The 18,513-nt window shown below is 44.7% G+C and overlaps 1 protein-coding gene across 1 annotated transcript in view; it reads left to right on the top strand.

Moving 5' to 3' along the window:
- Positions 1-18,513, top strand: part of MEGF11 (multiple EGF like domains 11) — a 382,058-nt gene that overhangs the window by 347,732 nt on the left and 15,813 nt on the right. Inside the window, exons 24-25 of the mRNA XM_084641366.1 lie at positions 5,371-5,437; positions 16,960-17,016. Coding sequence (XP_084497492.1) covers positions 5,371-5,437; positions 16,960-17,016 — 124 coding nt within the window. The remainder of the gene's footprint in view (positions 1-5,370; positions 5,438-16,959; positions 17,017-18,513) is intronic.

The raw sequence follows: 18,513 nt of genomic DNA, 5'->3' as shown, positions 1-18,513 counted from the left end.
ATGAGTTATTCAGAGTAGCAGCCCTGTTAGTCTGTATTCACAAAAAGAAAAGGAGTACTTGTGGCACCTTAGAGACTAACCAATTTATTTGAGCATAAGCTTTCGTGATCTACAGCTCACTTCATTGGAGCATCCGATGAAGTGAGCTGTAGCTCACGAAAGCTTATGCTCAAATAAATTGGTTAGTCTCTAAGGTGCCACAAGTACTCCTTTTCTTTTTACAAATGAGTTACAATTTTAAGTTTCAAAAGGTAATAGAAGCTTCTATAATTAGCAAGCTGTATATGCCCTTTAGGGCTAATCCAGGGTAAGCAGCTGGGGATCTCTTGCTTGTGCCTGGAAACACATTGCCTTCCTTCCCCCCCCCCGCCCCAGACCTGAAGAAGAGCTCTGTGTAGCTCTAAACCTCGTCTCTCTCACCAACAGAAGTTGGTCTAATAAAAGATACTATTTCACTCATCTTATCTCTCTTATATCCTGGGACCAACATGGCTACAACAACACTGAAAAATCACAACTTGTCAACATCCCATGTCAAAATATGGGTGCTCCAATGAAGTGAGCTGTAGCTCACAAAAGCTTATGCTCAAATAAATTGGTTAGTCTCTAAGGTGCCACAAGTACTCCTTTTCTTTTTGTGAATACAGACTAACAGGGCTGCTACTCTGAATAACTCATTTGTATAAACAAAGCAAATATCTTTAAATCAAACTCTAATAAGTCCTCGAGCAGCATTTTTCGTACTTTGCCTAGCTCCATTTCAATTATTATCTGGGGGAATATTTTTTTATCGGTTCATGTGTACAGTGAAACTGACATTTACCAATACAAATCTAATCCTTCCACGCCTAGTTGCAAAGCTACCTGCTTTTCAGTGACTGATTGCTACTTGTCTGCGTTTATGACTATGCCATCCCTGCACATGGCATATGATCATCTCTGTCAATGCTTTCCTTGGTTTAAAGAGAGAAAAAGGAAATGCTGAATAAAAACCGAATGACTCCGATCTCGTCTATTAGTTCAGTCCAGATACACAGAGGAGCCAGCCCAGGTGCGAGCGTGTCCAATCACCAGCCACTGTTCTCAGGCAGAATGACTGTGATTAGAAATGTCACATGCAACCAGAAGGTTTATCATCTTTGTCTCTGCTTCTGTCTATCTTTTGGGGATGAGGGAATGAGAAGAGAGGCTGAGAGGCTGGCGGGGAGATGACTAATGGACTGATAACAGATTTTAGCTTTGCTGGCTAGGCAAGACAGAAAATTTGAAGGAATAGAATAAAGCAACAGACATTGCTACTGTTGCTCTGTCTGTTCTATCTAACGTTGGATTAATAGAGTGTTAGGCTTTAGGGCCGGAAGAGATCATTGTGATGATCTAGTCTGACCTTGTGCCTTGCACAGGTCATAGGGCTACCCTGGATTAATAGTCTTGGTAGAACTAAAGCATATCTTTCACAGAGATTAGGGAAAAAATCCATTTTGATATTCCTTTCCTTCAACTTGAGTGTTCTAGCGTTAGTCCAAATTGTCTGTGTGTTTAATGGGTGTAATCACACCTGTCATGGAAATAGACATGTTGCACTGAATCCCCGTATCTGGAGTTATAAAGTGGGGTATTGTGTACACAAATGGATACTTGAGCCAACAAAGGCTGGTTTGCACAGCTAAACTGTTTCAGAAAGCAATTGGAGAACCACAGTACTGTCGGTTTACATAGGTACATGTAGCTATCGCCTCTTGTATTTTATACATTGAGTGCACGCATACAAAATGGGAAATGACTGCCTAGGAAGGAGCCCTGTGGAAAGGAATCTGGGGTTATAGTGGATCATGAGCTAAAGATGAGACAACAGTGTAACTTATTGCAAAAGAAGTAAACATCGTTCTGGGATGTATTAGCAGGAGTGTTGTAAGCAAGATACAAGACATAATTCTTCCAATCTACTCCATATTGATAAGGCCTCAAGTGGAGTATTATGTCCAGTTCTGGGTACCACCTGTCAGGAAAGATGTGGATAAATTGGAGAAGGTCCAGAGAAGAGCACAAAAATGATTAAAGGTCTAGAAAACAAGACCTATGAGGAAAGATTTTAAAAAATGGGGTTTGTTTAGTCTGGAGAAGAAAAGACTGAGGAGGGACATGCTAACAGTTTTCATGTACATAAAAGGTTTTTACAAGGAGGAGGATGAAAAATTGTTCTCCTTAACCTCCGAGGATAGGACAAGAAGCAATGGGCTTAAATTGCAGCAAGGGACGTTGAGGTTGGACATTAGGAAAAAATTCCTAACTGTCAGGGTAGTTTAGCACTCTAACAGATTGCCTAGGGAGGTTGTGGAATCTCTGTTGCTGAAGGTTTTAAGAACAGGTCAGAGAAACACCTGTCAGGGATGGTCTAGTTATTACTTAGCCCTTCACTGAGTGCAGGGGACTGGACTAGATGACCTATTGAGGTCCCTTCCAGTCCTGCACTTCTATGGGTTCCCCGTGTGTGTACCAATCCACATGGGTACTCAATATGTAAAACACCTGGGACTCCTCCAAACAATTAGAAGTGAGTGTGGGGGAGTAAGAACTGAATGATTTGGCCCATGGTTATTACAAGTCTTCCCTTAAACTAAACTCCAGGAAAACCTAAGAGCAAGAGTGTCCAACCCTGCCCTGGTGCAGGAGGAAAGGGACATGGCATAAGGAGCCTCCCCAGCTTGTGCCCCTGAGTGTTGGCTGCAGGACTTGGACCCACCCAAGTTCAAAGACCCTACAAGGCTAGGCACTTAAATGGGATGAACTAATTGCCATGCTCCCCACCTCTACAACAGCTAGCTGAGCTGCCCGACACAGAAGGGAGTGCCTGGCAGCAGATTTCCAAAAGGAAGCAGAGTGGCCATGCCTCCCCTGAGCTCTGGGGAGCATGGTGCTTGCTGTTGGCACCTGGCTTCCTGGAGCTCCTACTGGGGCAGTGCGCATTGGGTTTGTCCTCTACCACGAGCTGCACTAAGTTTAAATGGCTCCAGGGTTTGTGATTCCCATGTACCTGGCCTTTTTTAAACCTACCGTGCCCACAGCCTCTACCATAATCATACAGATTTAATTGCACGAAACTAAGTCTCACCAGTAAAAATACAAATGCACACCTTGCACTCCCTAAAAGAGAGCATCAATACAGAGCTGCGTGCAATGCTAATAACAAGCCCCTAAGGATCTTGTCCAATTCCATGTGTTGTTACTAACTCCAAACTCAGCCATGATTTAGGAAAGTTCACTGAGCCCTTCAGGCAAATCCAATTCATGCTTTCACATTAGAACTGTGACTTTGGACATCTTTGTGCTGGGGCCAGGTGAAACATGGCAGTTTCAGGTGGAATTCACACGGAGGTTTAGATCCATTCAAACCCAGAACAAAGTGAAATTCTGGTGGTACGAACACATGAGAATCACAGCATGAATGGGCTTTGCACAGTTCCAGTCTCACTACGGCACTAGGAGCACTCACCCAGCACCATGGGAAGTTTTGTTCTACACTAGGAATAGTGAATTTCAGATTGTACAATTAAAGTGACACTTTATATGCATTTCTTGAGTAACCTGTTAGCCTTAAGCACACTACATATGGTTCAGTACACACCAATAGATATCGTATAGAAGAATTTAGTCTGAGGTAGCTTTTGTTCTGAGTTTGAAATAAAAGTGGACGCTTGTATATCAGATTCACTGCATGCAGTTGGAAATTTACCATAGTGTTTCCATTCTAACTATCGGGAATGCCAGAAACACCGGGCTAAAGTCAAACACCGGAGCATGGGAAATAAATGTTGTGTTTTGTAACATGGTGTCCGCAGTAACTAGATAACTGTTAGAGCTGGGCAGGAAACATTTTTTCCTTCCCAAGAGAGTCTTCAAGCTTTCAGAAAATTTTCCTGGCCCCAGATCTACCAAAATCTTGAAAATGTTTGCAAACAATAATCCAAGAGAAATTTCAAATCATGTTGTTTGAAATGTTTTGTTTTGACTTTGAGCTTTGCTTTTTTTTTTTGGTATAAATTAATTGAAATTTTGAAACACCCCAAAATTTTCATTTAAAAATGTTGAAATGGAATGGCTCTATTTCAAAACATTTTTCTTCAAAATGGCCCTTTTCCTACAAATAATTTTGTTTTCAGTGTATTGTCATTTTCTGACCAAACGTTTCATTGGAAAATTCCCAACCAGCTGTAGTGACTACAGCAAATCAGAGGTCCTTCCTGTTTGTCCATAGGCACCTTGGCTCTAAATGTAAGGTCCATAAATTCAGTAGTGCTAACCTCTCTGCATAGAGACCCAGAATGTGAGTGAGCCCGGCACGACCACCAGAGTGCATAAGGACTCTTTCCTTCTGCTCCTTCCAGTGTGGGAATGGAGCCAAAATCCATCTGCATAGGTCAACATACAAGGGGAGCATTGTGCACCAGCTCAGTGGTTGATGCAAAGTGCCCACCCTAGAACAGTACTAGGGAGGTCATGCCTCAGATAGATACCGATCTCTCCAGTGCTGCTTCCGGGCCACTGTGTCTCTGCAGTGCCCCCTAGACCAGGCTTGTGACTAAATGCCAGCCTGGCTCAGTTTAGGCTTATCTTGACATACATTCTAGAAATGGCAGCAAACTCAGGAGCATATGGTAATGTGCTTAATACAATAGCAGCCTTCACCGGACGCTGCTGTTTTCTGTTGCTGGCAACGTGGGCTGTTTTCCTTTTCAACTTTCTCTATCTGCTCTAGCACAGAAGCCAGCTGCTAGTGCAGCCTTGGCACATGGCATGACCCAGATGCCAGTCTCTAAGATAAAACTTTCCAGCAGTGGTGTATGGATGGAAGCCCTGGACTCCCTTCTGATTGTGTTGGCAGATCTGCCTGTGGCTTCATGCCTTGTTCTTCTTGATGTTATTTTCCTTGAATTGTGAGAAATCTTGTACCTGTTATATCTGTTAACTAAATATATCGATGCATAATTAAATCCCCCTTATTCCAAACAGCTCATGCCTGCATGCTTATGTAGGGGTTTTTTTTGCTATATTCATCTTCATCATTTGTTTTGAAGCTGCCAGTGTGTCTCTCCATTTGCACAAACATTTGATTCATAATTAATGGTTACCCTAGGAAGTCATGCTTTTTTCCAGCATGTTTGTGTACATTACTTGGTGAAGTGTCCTTCCTTTGTGATTTTTCCCATATCGTAGCTAAAAACTTTCAAATTATAAATATATAAAGAACTGAGTTGATGAGGCAGAAGTAATAGTCACCGACCATTTTGGTTTATGGTATAGTTGAGTCAAGGTCTTGAGTGGTAGGGTTGTTTGGTTCAGTGTTAACCCATTGTCATGCTTTTTGAACAGCTCAGTAACAAAGTCCCCGACAGAGAAACTGCAGACCGGAGACCGTACAGCTATCTGAATGAACTAGGTCAGTAATTTTAAACAATTTAATGATTTAAGTAGAATTTAGAGCAATTCCAAGTCCAGTTCAGTCATCCATAAAGGTACTAACAATAAAATAATATTGGCATTGTCCTTATTTCGCTAAAAGAATTACTAGTGGTGAAAGATTTAGACTTGACAGTAGTTTTCTTTACCACAAACCACACCTTGCAGAAACCTGAGTGGACGATCTGGCTTTCTGGTTTGGTCTGTTGAACCACATTGATCTATTCCATGCATGGGATGTCTTTTTGGAATTGACTTAGAACAGTGAAACTCATTCAGGTTAAGATTTCTGACCCTCTTTCCTGCTTAACTGATATAAATTAGTAAATAAGTTGAGAACCCTATAAGCCTTACTCATCAAAATTCCCTTTGAAGCCTGTAGCTGGAAAGGAGGGGTGGGGTAGGAGCTGCTACATCCCAGTTAATCCTCCACTGGCCAGTTTTAGATCTGCTTGGCACCACCAGTGTGGTACAAAGCAACCCAACTGTAACAGTGAATCAGGCCCAGTGTTCCTTTCCATTCCCCAGCATGAGTTCTGACACGGTTTGAGCAGCTGGTACCTCCAAGAAGGTAAAATGCCATGTTTTGTATATTGCTCAAAAGCTATCCTGTCTGAGCACCTGAAATGAAGCTCGTCAATGGCAGAACGCATTTGCTGAAAATAAAGTGTGCAGAAAGGCTAGTGGTAAGCAGAATTATGTGAGATCTCACAACACACTAGGCAGAGGAATGAATGTGAGCCTTACGCTTGTCGTTATTTCCTTGGTTAGACAGTGCGTCATTGGCACTGAGGATAGCAGTGCCTATGCCCATAGACCAAGTGTCATTTTCAATTCCTGCTTCAGGAAAATCACAAATCTGTAGGATTTCAGTGCAAAGCTTTCTGCGTCACCAGCCATTGATGTGCTCATCTGCATGATAATTCATAGAGCTGCTGCTGCTATCCTGATGTGTGTTTGGAGATTGAGGGGAAGGCATATAAATTCTGCCCAAACGTTGTCTTCATCTTAGTTTTTCCTCTACCACTTTATCACTCCTTTACTTGCAAACACTATTTTCATTTGCTTGTGGCCTCTTGCACCTCCTGTGTACCAGACTTGGTTTGCACACCTGTGTGGTTTTTTTTTCTAGCAGAAGCATTTCTAGGTGCCTTTGGATACAAAAAGAGTGACATTCAATAATGATGAGCGGATTAGATCTCAAGGAAAAATAGATACAGTTTCTTTCCATTCCACTTTGTAGCCCAGATGTCTTGTTTTAATCAGAATTTTCCAGAAAACGTTCAGTTTCACATAGACGCATAAAAATGTGCATTTTTTTCTGAGTTTCAGCATGGAAATTGATGATCCCCCAGCCCCATTTTCAAAATGTTGAGGTTTTTGCTCCAAAACCCGGCCACTTTTGCATGAAAAATGAGCAGATTCTCATTTGAAAATGCTGCTGCTTTTGAGCAATAAACCTCTCAGAGTCGGCCCATCTTCTCATATTCACATTGAACTGTGAAAACCTCGAATTCTGAGTCGCAAATATTTTTCACAGCCCTTCCAGGGAGTAGCATTTCAATGGAACTTCTCCCGATAGGGCTGAATGCTGGATCCTGATCCCAAAACCATACACTGGGCAAAAGATGGTGGCAGAGGGTTGCTCCTTTATTGTATCCCCGCAGAGCACCAGAAACAGTAGGCGTGTAGGTTAGGTGGAAATGGGGAAGACAAATCCATGGATTCTCAGTGGTAGATCAACCACCACGGATGGGAAACTCTTATCGTCCTCCGTTGCTTCTCTGGCTCCTTCGTCAGCCATCTCACTTGTTTTCTCTTGCTGAGACAATAGTGCTGAGGGAGGTGCTTTTCCGACCTACCAGACCAAAGGATCAGCTCCCAAGGCTCCTACAATCAGCTTAGAAATTGCAACTATTATAAATACAAATTCCAGAAAATAAGATTAAATCTGAGAATCCCTCTTTGGAGACTAACTCCGAAATATGCAGATGTTAAGCCCTACGAATTCAGAAAGAATTTTCCAGTTCTACATTCTTGCTTGGACCTGAGACCTTGAAACTGGTTATTGCACAGGCATAGTAACTACTTATATGTATGTGTGTGTGTGTATATCTTTATCTCTGGAAGGACCTAGGGGGTTCATTTTGGACATGCTAGAAGGCTTTTCCTGTGCAGTATTCCCCCGCCATTCTGGCGCATATCTAATAAAGGTAACTGCATGTGTAGATGACAAAACAGAACCTTAGGTAACCTTTTCTCCTTCTCCCTATCATCCTAAGGGGACCTATGCAGTAAATCTTAGATATTTGTGGTTTCTACAGTTAAGATTGTTCCAGCAGGCTGGACGTGTTTTTACACCTTTGGGAAACATCTTTCCTTTTGATTGCCCACAATTGCCAGTTTACAACATCTGTCTGTGCTTGGTTATGGGTCATTCCCTTTTTTTCTTAGTGGAAAAGAGAGAGAGAAATGCTGTCTGGGAGCCATGTTTCAAGTTTCCCATCTAAAGGACTGATCGTAATTGGGGCAGGGAGGAATGGGCAAAGGAATGGTGCCATCTTTCAGATGCATGCCCTTTAATCATGGTCCAGTAATGACGAAAATTGAGGTGAGAGATCACTGTGGGAAGGACTAGTGACAGCTTATCCATTGGTGGCTGAACATGGGAACGGAACTGTGTAAGAATGGTTGAGCACATGGGCACGGACTATTACCAACCCACTGCATTAACAAACTCTCTACATTTATAACTAAGGGTTCAGTCCAACTCCCAATGTGAGTCTGTCCGTTGAGTTTAATGGGAGCTGTTTTGGACCCAATAGAAGGAAAGCAGCTCAGGAACAAGTGAGTCATCCATGTGCAGTGCTGTCAATGGGGTTGTATGGAATTTGGCCCAGCATCCTTGCAACTTCCTTAGTGCACGCTAATGCCTTTTAGACTTGTAGATCCAAGAAGCAGAATCAAAGTGCAATAAGAGCTTTAAGTAGCATAGAATGGACCAGATTCACCCAGTTGCATCAGCATATTCTTTACTTGTTTTACTGAGTAGTCATTTTTCATCCCTTTGATTCCTGCTGGAAAGTGAACTCACTAGAGAAGGAATGGCAGGCTTTGGCAGGGACCAGGTTTTTAATTGAGTCCACAGTATTCACATGTTCAGTTGTTTAGGAATATGTGGAAGGGCTACTTGGATCTCAGTCAAATCTCCATCAGACTTTATCATAACTGGCTCATTTCCCTCCTGGATTCTAAACTGGTTGGTCAGAGCTGGTGCACAGAGGTAATCGTATCTGTTTACAGGGATTGGAGGAACCTTGATGGTGACAGGCACACTTCAGACAGATAAACCCCAGTACACAACTTATTGTCATAGATGAGCTGCAGAGAGATCAGTATTTGAGCCATAGACTTTGATTTGGGGTTTATTACTTGCCTGCATTACCTGCATGAAACCTAGTCCTGTCAGCTTCAGGGAGTGGCTTGTCTTTGTTTTTTCTCTTCCCTGCCTCCCATTCCAGGAATTTACTGAATGTACTGCCTGTTTGTCTGGCTGTAGAATATTCTGGGTCATGTTATTCTGGAGTGGGTGACACCCTACAATAACAGGCTACTATGTGTGCACCATGGAGAAAAAAATATCAGTAAAGTGTACAGATTTTAGCCTCCAGAGCACATACTAAACACGTCCAAAGTCTCAAACCACTCAATACATTAAAAAAAAACCACCACATCATTTTGCTAATTTAATCAAGTCTTGGAACAGGCTGTAAACAAGAATGGCTGATTCTGTCTGCCATGTCCCCAAATGCAGTGTCTGAGCACCTGGTTTGGGGTACGTTTGCAACAACTAAGCAGCCATTACAAATACAGATATGCTTCAGTTGTTTGAGATAGGCCTGAGCCATAATGTTTGAGATCCAAATGTGGTTCAAAATTTTCTCAAATGTCAGGGTCTTCGGGAGAATGCTTCAGTCCAGGATTTTGGTGTGGTCTGTAATAGAAGAGGCCAGTAGCATACTGTGGATTTGGACCCAGACCCAAACTTTCCCTAAATTCAGGGTCTCCAGAACTGGAATATTATGTATTTTCACATTTCTTCCTTTTCCAGCTAACAAAGTAATAGAGCACACATCTCTCAGCAGCTCTGGGGCCCTGCAGGAGAATTTTGAGGAGTGTTGTAAACACCAGTATCAAAAGAGGGTTATGAAAGCCTGATGTAGCAGCAGGGCCGTTCTTACCCATACACAAAGCATGCAGCCATGTAGGGCACCAGGAAATTTGGGGCACCGTACTGCTCCAGCCCCTGCTCCGGCTCTTTCCCAGGCCCCCGTCCCAGCCCCACTCCCCTGAAGATTGCAGCCAGGCCCGACGCTGAACTCACTGTCATGGTAAGTGGAGTGACCCGGCCCCAGCCTGCTCCACTCCCCTGGCTCCCAGACACACCGCCTGTGAGTGCTGTGGGGGCGGTTCCATAGAATCATAGAATATCAGGGTTGGAAGGGACCTCAGGAGGTCATCTAGTCCAACCCCCTGCTCAAAGCAGGACCAATCCCCAATTAAATCATCCCAGCCAGAGCTTGGTCAAGCCTGACCTTAAAAACTTCTAAGGAAGGAGATTCTACCACCTCCCTAGGTAACGCATTCCAGTGTTTCACCACCCTCCTAGTGAAAAAGTTTTTCCTAATATCCAACCTAAACCTCCCCCCCTGCAACATGAGACCATTACTCCTTGTCCTATCCTCTTCTACCACTGAGAATAGTCTAGAACCATCCTCTTTGGAACCACCTCTCAGGTAGTTGAAAGCAGCTATCAAATCCCCCCTCATTCTTCTCTTCTGCAGACTAAACAATCCCAGTTCCCTCAGCCTCTCCTCATAAGTCATGTGTTCCAGACCCCTAATCATTTTTGTTGCCCTTCACTGGACTCTCTCCAATTTCTCCACATCCTTTTTGTAGTGTGGGGCCCAAAACTGGACACAGTACTCCAGATGAGGCCTCACCAATGTCGAATAGAGGGGAACGATCACGTCCCTCGATCTGCTGGCTATGCCCCTACTTATACATCCCAAAATGCCATTGGCCTTCTTGGCAACAAGGGCACACTGTTGACTCATATCCAGCTTCTCGTCCACTGTCACCCCTAGGACCTTTTCCGCAGAACTGCTGCCTAGCCATTCGGTCCCTAGTCTGTAACGGTGCATTGGATTCTTCCGTCCTAAGTGCAGGACCCTGCACTTATCCTTGTTGAACCTCATCAGATTTCTTTTGGCCCAATCCTCCAATTTGTGGGGTCCCTCTGTATCCTATCCCTACCTGCCACCGTATGTACCACTCCTCCTAGTTTAGTATCATCCGCAAATTTGCTGAGACTGCAATCCACACCATCCTCCAGACCATTTATGAAGATATTGAACAAAACTGGCCCCAGGACTGACCCTTGGGGCACTCCACTTGATACCGGCTGCCAACTAGACATGGAGCCATTGATCACTACCCGTTGAGCCCGACAATCTAGCCAACTTTATACCCACCTTATAGTGCATTCATCCAGCCCATACTTCTTTAACTTGCTGACAAGAAAGTTCCCCCCTCCCCCCAAGCCTGGGAGCCAGGGGAGCGGAGCAGGCTGGGGTGAGGTCACTCCACTTCCCCCAGCTCCCTCCCGTGGAGGCCTGGGGCCAGCCCCTCCTCCCCCCACTCCCCTCCCGTGGAGGCCGGGGGGGCTGCATAGGGCACCAAAATAGGTAGGGACGGCCCTGTGTAGCAGAGAGAAAGTAGGTGTGGGGGGATCTTGCTCATAGGGTTTTGGAAATTAGGTTGAATTGTGTTGATGTTAGTCCTGTTAGTTTTCCGTTCATCTCTTTCAAATCTTGAGTCCAGATCGCTCCAACGAAAGAAACATTTCTGAAATATACTATGTGTATGGAACATACATATATGGAATACACATATGTATATGTATACATATACATGGGGATCAGTCAACCAGTGCTCCCTGGCTCAGTGGAAGGTGAGTTGATCATTATTTTGGTCCGTCTGGTATGCTGTTCAAAATAAAACTAGCAATTATATTGTCTTTGGCAGCTGCCTTACCACAGGGCACATACCAGTATGTGTCTAAAACATTAGTCATCATAGTTTTCTGTCACTTTTACCCAACATTTAGTGAACATGTGATATGTTCTGTTCTGGGCTCCGTGTGCTCTCTGTTCCTCTTCTCCGGCCTGGTTTGGTTTCTGTGTTTAGCTTATTAGGCATTAGAAAAGAGGGGAAAAGTCATGTAAATTACACTGGGAGGTTCTTTGAAAGGTCACATTTTTGATTTTGGAGGATAAGGAAATGACTGACATTGCATTAGGTAACAGAGACCTAACTTAAACTGCTGCAGTCCGAGGGTTAGTGTTTCACTAGGCAGACATCAGCCTTCCTCATGCCCATGCTGCATGCTGTATTCTTTCCTTTCACTCAGCTGCATTATGCTAACCAAGCCTGTTAATTCCTGGCCTTTCCATTTTAACTGTCCAACGATACGCAAATACACACTCACAGAAAACTTGGTAAGCAAGGAGAATCTCCAGAAGGTTCTTTCTGTTTACAAACTGGGCTTTACAGGCACAATTCTGCAAACCCTCATTCTAGCAAGTCATCCTTACATGAGTAGCCCCAGGGAGTTCAGTGGGACTTGTGCAGGTATGGTCCATTCATCTGGGTAGGGACTGTTTGCATGGTTAAGAGGTTGCAAGACTGAGTCCTGTGCATTCAGAAAAGCTTGGTCAAAAAAACAGTTAAAACCAATAGGTGAGGTGACTGTTAGAGATGGGCCCAGGCTGGATTTGGATGGGAACATTTGGGACGATCAGGGTGTCTGGATCATGAGCTTTGGCTCAGCCTCATCTCTACTTTTAATGAGAAATAGACAAATCTTAAATATAAAGGATATTTGCAAAGTTATGCAGCAAAATATTGACCTACCTGGTAACCTGGAAAGTAATTGGATAAGGCAGATCTCATTATTCCTATATTACCATAAGTGTGCGTGGTGGTTTGCAGACAAATAAAAGCTGAGGTCCCTGCTCCAAGCAGCTCACAAACTAAAGGCCAAATTCAGCTCTCAGTTGGAGTGACTCAGGAGTTATGTGTATTGCCAATGTCAATTGTACAAGTTACACTAAAGTTACACCAATGGAATTGAGATCAGAATCTGGCCCTCATGAAGAGTTACCGAGGGATTTCACAAAACTGGGTGCCTGGACAAGAAAGTGGCAGATGAAATTCAGTGTTGGTAAATGCAAAGTAATGAACATTGGAAAACATAATCCCAACTATACATACAAAATGGTGGGGTCTAAATTAGCTGTTACCACTCAAAAAAGATTTTGGAGTTACTGTGGATAGTTCTCTGAAAACATCTGCTCATTGTGCAGCAGCAGTCAAAAAAGCGAACAGGATGTTGGGAATCGTTAGGAAAGAGATAGTTAATAAGACAGAAAATATCATAATGCTGCTATGTAAGTCCATGGTATGCCCACACCTTGAATACTGTGTGCAGTTCTGGTCTTCCCATCTCAAAAAAGGTATATGAGAATTGGAAAAGTACAGAGAGGGGCAACAAAAAGTATTAAGCGTCTGGAATAGCTTCCATACAAGGAGAGATTAAAAGGACTGGGACTGTTCAGCTTGGAAAAGAGATGGCTAAGGGGGTGATGGAGGTCTATACATTCATGACTGGTAAAGAGAAAGTAAATAAGGACGTGTTATTTGCTCCTTCACATAACACAAGAACCAGGGGTCAGCTGATTAAATTAATAGGCAGCAGGATTAAAACAAACATAAGGAAGTACTTCACACAATGCTCAGTCAGCCTGTGGAACTCATGGCTATGGGATGTTGTGAAGGCCAAAAGTATACCAGGGTTCAAAAAAGAATTAGATAAACTCGTGGAGGATAATTCCATCTGTGGCTGTTAGCTAAAATGGTCAGCATTGCAACTTCATGCTCTGGATGTCCCTAAACCTCTAATTGCCAGAAGCTGGGAGTGGATGACAAGGGATGGATCACTCGATAAATTGCCCATTCCGTCTGAAGCCTCTGGCACTGGCCACTGTTGGAAGACATGATACTGGGCTAGGTGGACCATTGGTCTGACCCAGTATAGCCATTCTTACTGTCTTAGCTAATCATCTATATTCTTAGTTTCTGAACTACCAAATTGCAGGAGTGTGTTAGTGGATCTAGACAACAGTCACCAATAGTTTATTCAGAAATCTTCATCAGGACGTTGGTTTAGATCTTCATAGGTGTAATGAAGAGATTTCTGTATACATCTCATGAGGGCACCCAGCATAGATAAAACAATACTGTACATAGTGTGACAAAGTTCCTCCTCTGCCTTATTGGTGGGTCCTGCGCTTATTGGCGGATTTGTTTGCCTCAGAGATTCACGGCAGCCCTTAGTTTGGCCACTTTTGCTAGTGGCTCAAACCTGCCGTTCACTCAGCTAACCTCATCACTGGCCAGCATGGGGAAAAGGAAGGAGAACAATCCCCACAGTCTCTGCTGGTCCACCTAGTGGGTCGGGGGACAGGCCAGGGACCTTCCCCTCTGGTGGGATCCACAGTCCAGGTCAACTCCTCCTGTATCCAATTGGGGGTATGGGGGGAACCCAGGCCGCGCTCTACTCCGGGTTCCAGCCCAGGGCCCTGTGGATCACAGCTGTCTACAGTGTTTCATATAACACCTGTGTGACAGCTACAACTCCCTGGGCTACTTCCCCATGGCATCCTCCCAACACCTTCTGTCTCCTCACCACAGGACCTTCCTCCTGATGCCAGATAGCGTTTGTACTCCTCAGACCTCCAGCAGCACATCCTCTCACTCTCAACTCCTTGCTCACCCCTCACTGACTGAAGTGAGGTCCTTTTTAAACCAGGTGCCCTGATTAGCCTGCCTTAATTGATTCTGGCAGCTTCTTAATTGGCTCCAGGTGTCCTAATTAGCCTGTCTGCCTTAATTGGTTCCAGCAAGTTCCTGATTGTTCTGGAACTGCCCGTTACCTTACCCAGGGAAAAGGGACCTGCTTAACCTGGGGCTAATATATCCGCCTTCTATCACTCTCCTGTAGCCATCTGGCCTGACCCTGTCACAGTAGATTGTCTTCATGTTTCAGTGAACAGGAGTGAGATTATTGTTGCTTGGGGTAAATCTTGACCTGATAAGTCACTAAATCATGCTGTTCCTCTCTACAGACATCATTATCTGCTCATTAATCCCTAACATCTACTGGAATAGCACCCTACAGCATCGCTCCAATTTTCTTCCATGCTTGTTTTTTCTCTAAATATGGTGGCTTTAATCAATATTTTCAAGCCATTGGCAGGGACTCGGTCATGTTCTGAGGATTCTGAGCCACCAAGCAAGGTTGTTCCTCTCTGCTCTGTTACTGCTTTTGTAGGTCGGGGACTCTTCACATGATACTACTGCATTACATAAGCAGTGTCCCTTCCTATGGTCCCCACCCATTGCTCATTGTAGGCTCAGACTGCTGCTGCTCCCTTTATACTGGGATAACCCACTCTACCTCACTAATCCTCAAGTGAGGTATCTGCCACCATCTCTATTCCATACAGGCCAAACTTCTTATCTCCATCCCAATTACTATTTCATTGTAATCGGGCTCCTTCTCTTTGCCCAACCCTGCACAATACACTCCCCACCATTTGTTCTCCATCCCCACTTCTGCAACTGTGCTGGCCAGGTAGTTCTGCTCCTCGTGGCTGATGCTCTGAATGTTGACTCTTTCTACAGTTAGTCTGGACACTATTAAGGGCTCAATGTCCCCTTAAGGTAATGCCCCACATTTGGGAATGCTGTGGAGTTGCATACTCCACTTCAGAGGTGAAAGGCCTCCTGGCACACCACCAACCCCAGGGAAAGTGTGCCCACTTATATCTCCATTCATGCAAGCAGATGAGACTCTGGTACACACAAGGAGACACTGCACTGAGTGAGAAGATGCCATTTTTACACAGGTTCTTTCCACTTCAGCTGCACTAGAACCAGTTCTCCATTGCACTTGGAGCCCCTTTCTGCAACTCTGGCAAAATAAAAGGGCCTTCAAGAGGGCAAAAATAACCCCCAGGGAATACCCTATGTAAGAGGGCTCCCCCACTGGCCTAGAACTGCCAGAGCAGCCCTGTCCCGCTGCTCCCAGCTCCTGGAGGATATGCTGGCAGAGGATGGAGGGCGAGAAAGAGGCAGGCTGGGACAGGAAGGTGGTTCATAGCGGGCTCTGGGAAGCAAAGCTCCAGAATACAGGGAGCACTATGGTGGTGCAGAGCCACCTTTGCCCTGCCCCTCAAGCCCCCTTTCCTGTGCTCTGCTCAGGGATGGAGTAGTTGTGAATCAGGGCCAATGGCTTTTAACTTTGGACTGTCGGTAACCTAAGGGCAATGGTGACTTATTCAGTGAAAAACAAGGCTGCAGCCACCACCTCTGGCATGAAGGAGGAGCCGTGTGGATACTGCAGGTTGCTGCTGTGGGGTGGGTGGGTGAAAGATCGTTCTTGTTCCCTGCAGAGACCAAGGACACTTCAGGATGAATAGTTAGGAGAATCCTTGAACGTCTTATTCACAGGGCTTCTCTAACAACATAGCTTGGTTCCTTGATTGTGAATTTTAGAAGTTATAGCGATATGGTGCTATTTCTGTAACCGAGTTTGCATTGGCTCTGCTAGACTGTAAGAAATGCCAGACGATGGAGTTAAGAAGAATTTAGGAGCTATTGTTGGTGTTCTCTTAAGCCTGATTGTTACCTGGGGTGATTTTAAGCAACACCAGTTGGTAAAATCAAATAGGATCCCCTCCCAAACAAGTAACTTGAGTGGCATGTTCCTATGGAATTTTATAAGTCAATTTCTTTGAAATTGGCAGCCCGCTGTAAATTGCTACACTTTCAGCCATCTGTGCAGCCACTTCAGGATAATCGTCTTGTCTGTTTATTAAATCATGTGCAGATTTTAAAGTGAAGTCAACATCTCTGAACCAAAGCTAGTGAATAGATAACTTTCAAATCCACAGATGAAACGTCCCCTAAAATTAACTGTCTTGCAATCTAAACTGGTCCATAATCTGAAACTTCTAGTGTTATATTGGTTTGTTTGCGGTGTTTCGGTTTTGTGTTTTGCATACATCTAAACTAATTGCTTCACTAGTGAGCTTATCAGCAGGGTGTCTCCCTGCTCTCCTGAAGGATGGTCCAATGTGATGTGCTGATTCAGGAAAGCGTTCCTATTCAGAGAAACTCTTAAGTATGAGCTTAACTTCAAGCATGTGCTTAAGTCCCGTTGAAGTCAAAGTGGGGCTCGAGCACCTGTTTAAAGCTAAGCCCGTGCCGAGGGCCCTTGATGCACAGAGGGGAAAGAGTATATGCTACGCATTAGTCAGAGCACTCCAGTTTACATAAATATTCATTTGTTTTCCATTATATATCATTTTTATGCAGGTGCTTGTGGGATGGATAGACGTCAGAACACATACATAATGGAAAAAAGCTTCAAAGGTATAGTATTGAATGCCTGCAGTAACCCTGGCAAGGAGTTTGGCAGGAGGGTTGTGATAGAAGAGGTGAGATAGGAATCCTGAACACCTGAAAAATGGTTGCCTGTGAAAAGAAAGCAGCAGAATGATGAGGTACAAAATATACCTTAATGGCTCAGTGAGTGGCCCTCTTGACTTTGAGCCAGAGGTGTATGACCCTTAAATTATGGATGCAAGTCTTCACAAGGTCATAGGCTTAATAACTAGTGTAATACTTGAGGGGGTGCTGCACTGCTGTTGTCATTTGGATGAGTTGGTAAACCAAGATGTGTCTAGCTAGGTAGAAGTTAAAGGTCCCTAGCACAGTTGAAGACCCTAAGCCTGCATAACTACCAAGGCTTTGAGGAACAATTGCTGAACGTGTAATGGCTGCTGTGTATGCCTGCTAAGTCACTACGGTCACTTAACGTATTGCATGGTAAAGCTCTTTAGGAGACCTTTCAGTGTGCACAAAACTATTATAAAAACAAACTGCCTTCTATCAAAGCAGTGTGAGCTACCCAAAGAGAATGTATACAACAGGCATTTTAATCAGTTACTACAGCATTAAATAATTAAACAAACACTGAGCTGAATGCAACTTGGAACGGTGGAGCACACAGGACTTGCCTGAACACCGCTCAGACCCGAGCCCAGCTTCCTTTATATGTCAGAAACCCAGGGGCTGCTTTATTTCTAATTGACTTGGGTTATTCAGGTTTTGAAGGTGAGAATCCCACACATAATGAGCCCTGAGCCCACAAACCCTTCCTCGGACAAGACACCCATTGACTTCCATGAACCTTTGGGTCAGTGAGGACTGTAGGGTTGGTCCAGAAGGTGAAACAAGGGGGACTCAGTATCCCTCTAGAACAGGGGTCGGCAACCTTTTAGAAGTGGTGTGCCGAGTCTTCATTTATTCACTTTAATTTAAGGTTTTGCATGCCAATAATACATTTTAATGTTTTTAGAAGGTCTCTCGCGATAAGTCTATATATTATATAACTAAACTATTGTCGTCTGTAAACAAGGTTTTCAAAATGTTTAAGAAGCTTCATTTAAAATTAAATTAAAATGCTGATCTTACACCGCCGGCCCGCTCAGCCCGCTGCCAGCCTGGGGTTCCGTTCATCTAGGCCAGCAGCGGGCTGAGCGGGGCCTGCGGCCGGGACCCTGGCTGGCAAGGGGCAGGCAGCCAGAACCCCAGACCGGCAGTGGGCTGAGTGAGGCCGGCGGCCGGGACCCTGGCTGGCAAGGGGCAGGCAGCCAGAACCCCAGACCAGCAGTGGGCTGAGCGGGGCTGGTGGCCGGGACCCCAGACCGGCAGGGGGCTGAGCAGCTCAGCCCGCTGCCACTCAGCCCACTGCCAGTCTGGGGTTCCGTCCGCTGGCTCCTGCCAGCCAGGGTCCCGGCTGCCAGCTCCACTCAGCCCGCTGCCGGTCTGGAGTCCCGGCCCTGTCCACACAGAGTAGGTACCTAC

Source organism: Lepidochelys olivacea (genome assembly GCF_965140295.1).
Source record: "Lepidochelys olivacea isolate rLepOli2 genome assembly, chromosome: 10".
NCBI lineage: Eukaryota > Metazoa > Chordata > Testudines > Cheloniidae > Lepidochelys > Lepidochelys olivacea.
This window is presented reverse-complemented; position numbering and strand designations above follow the sequence as displayed.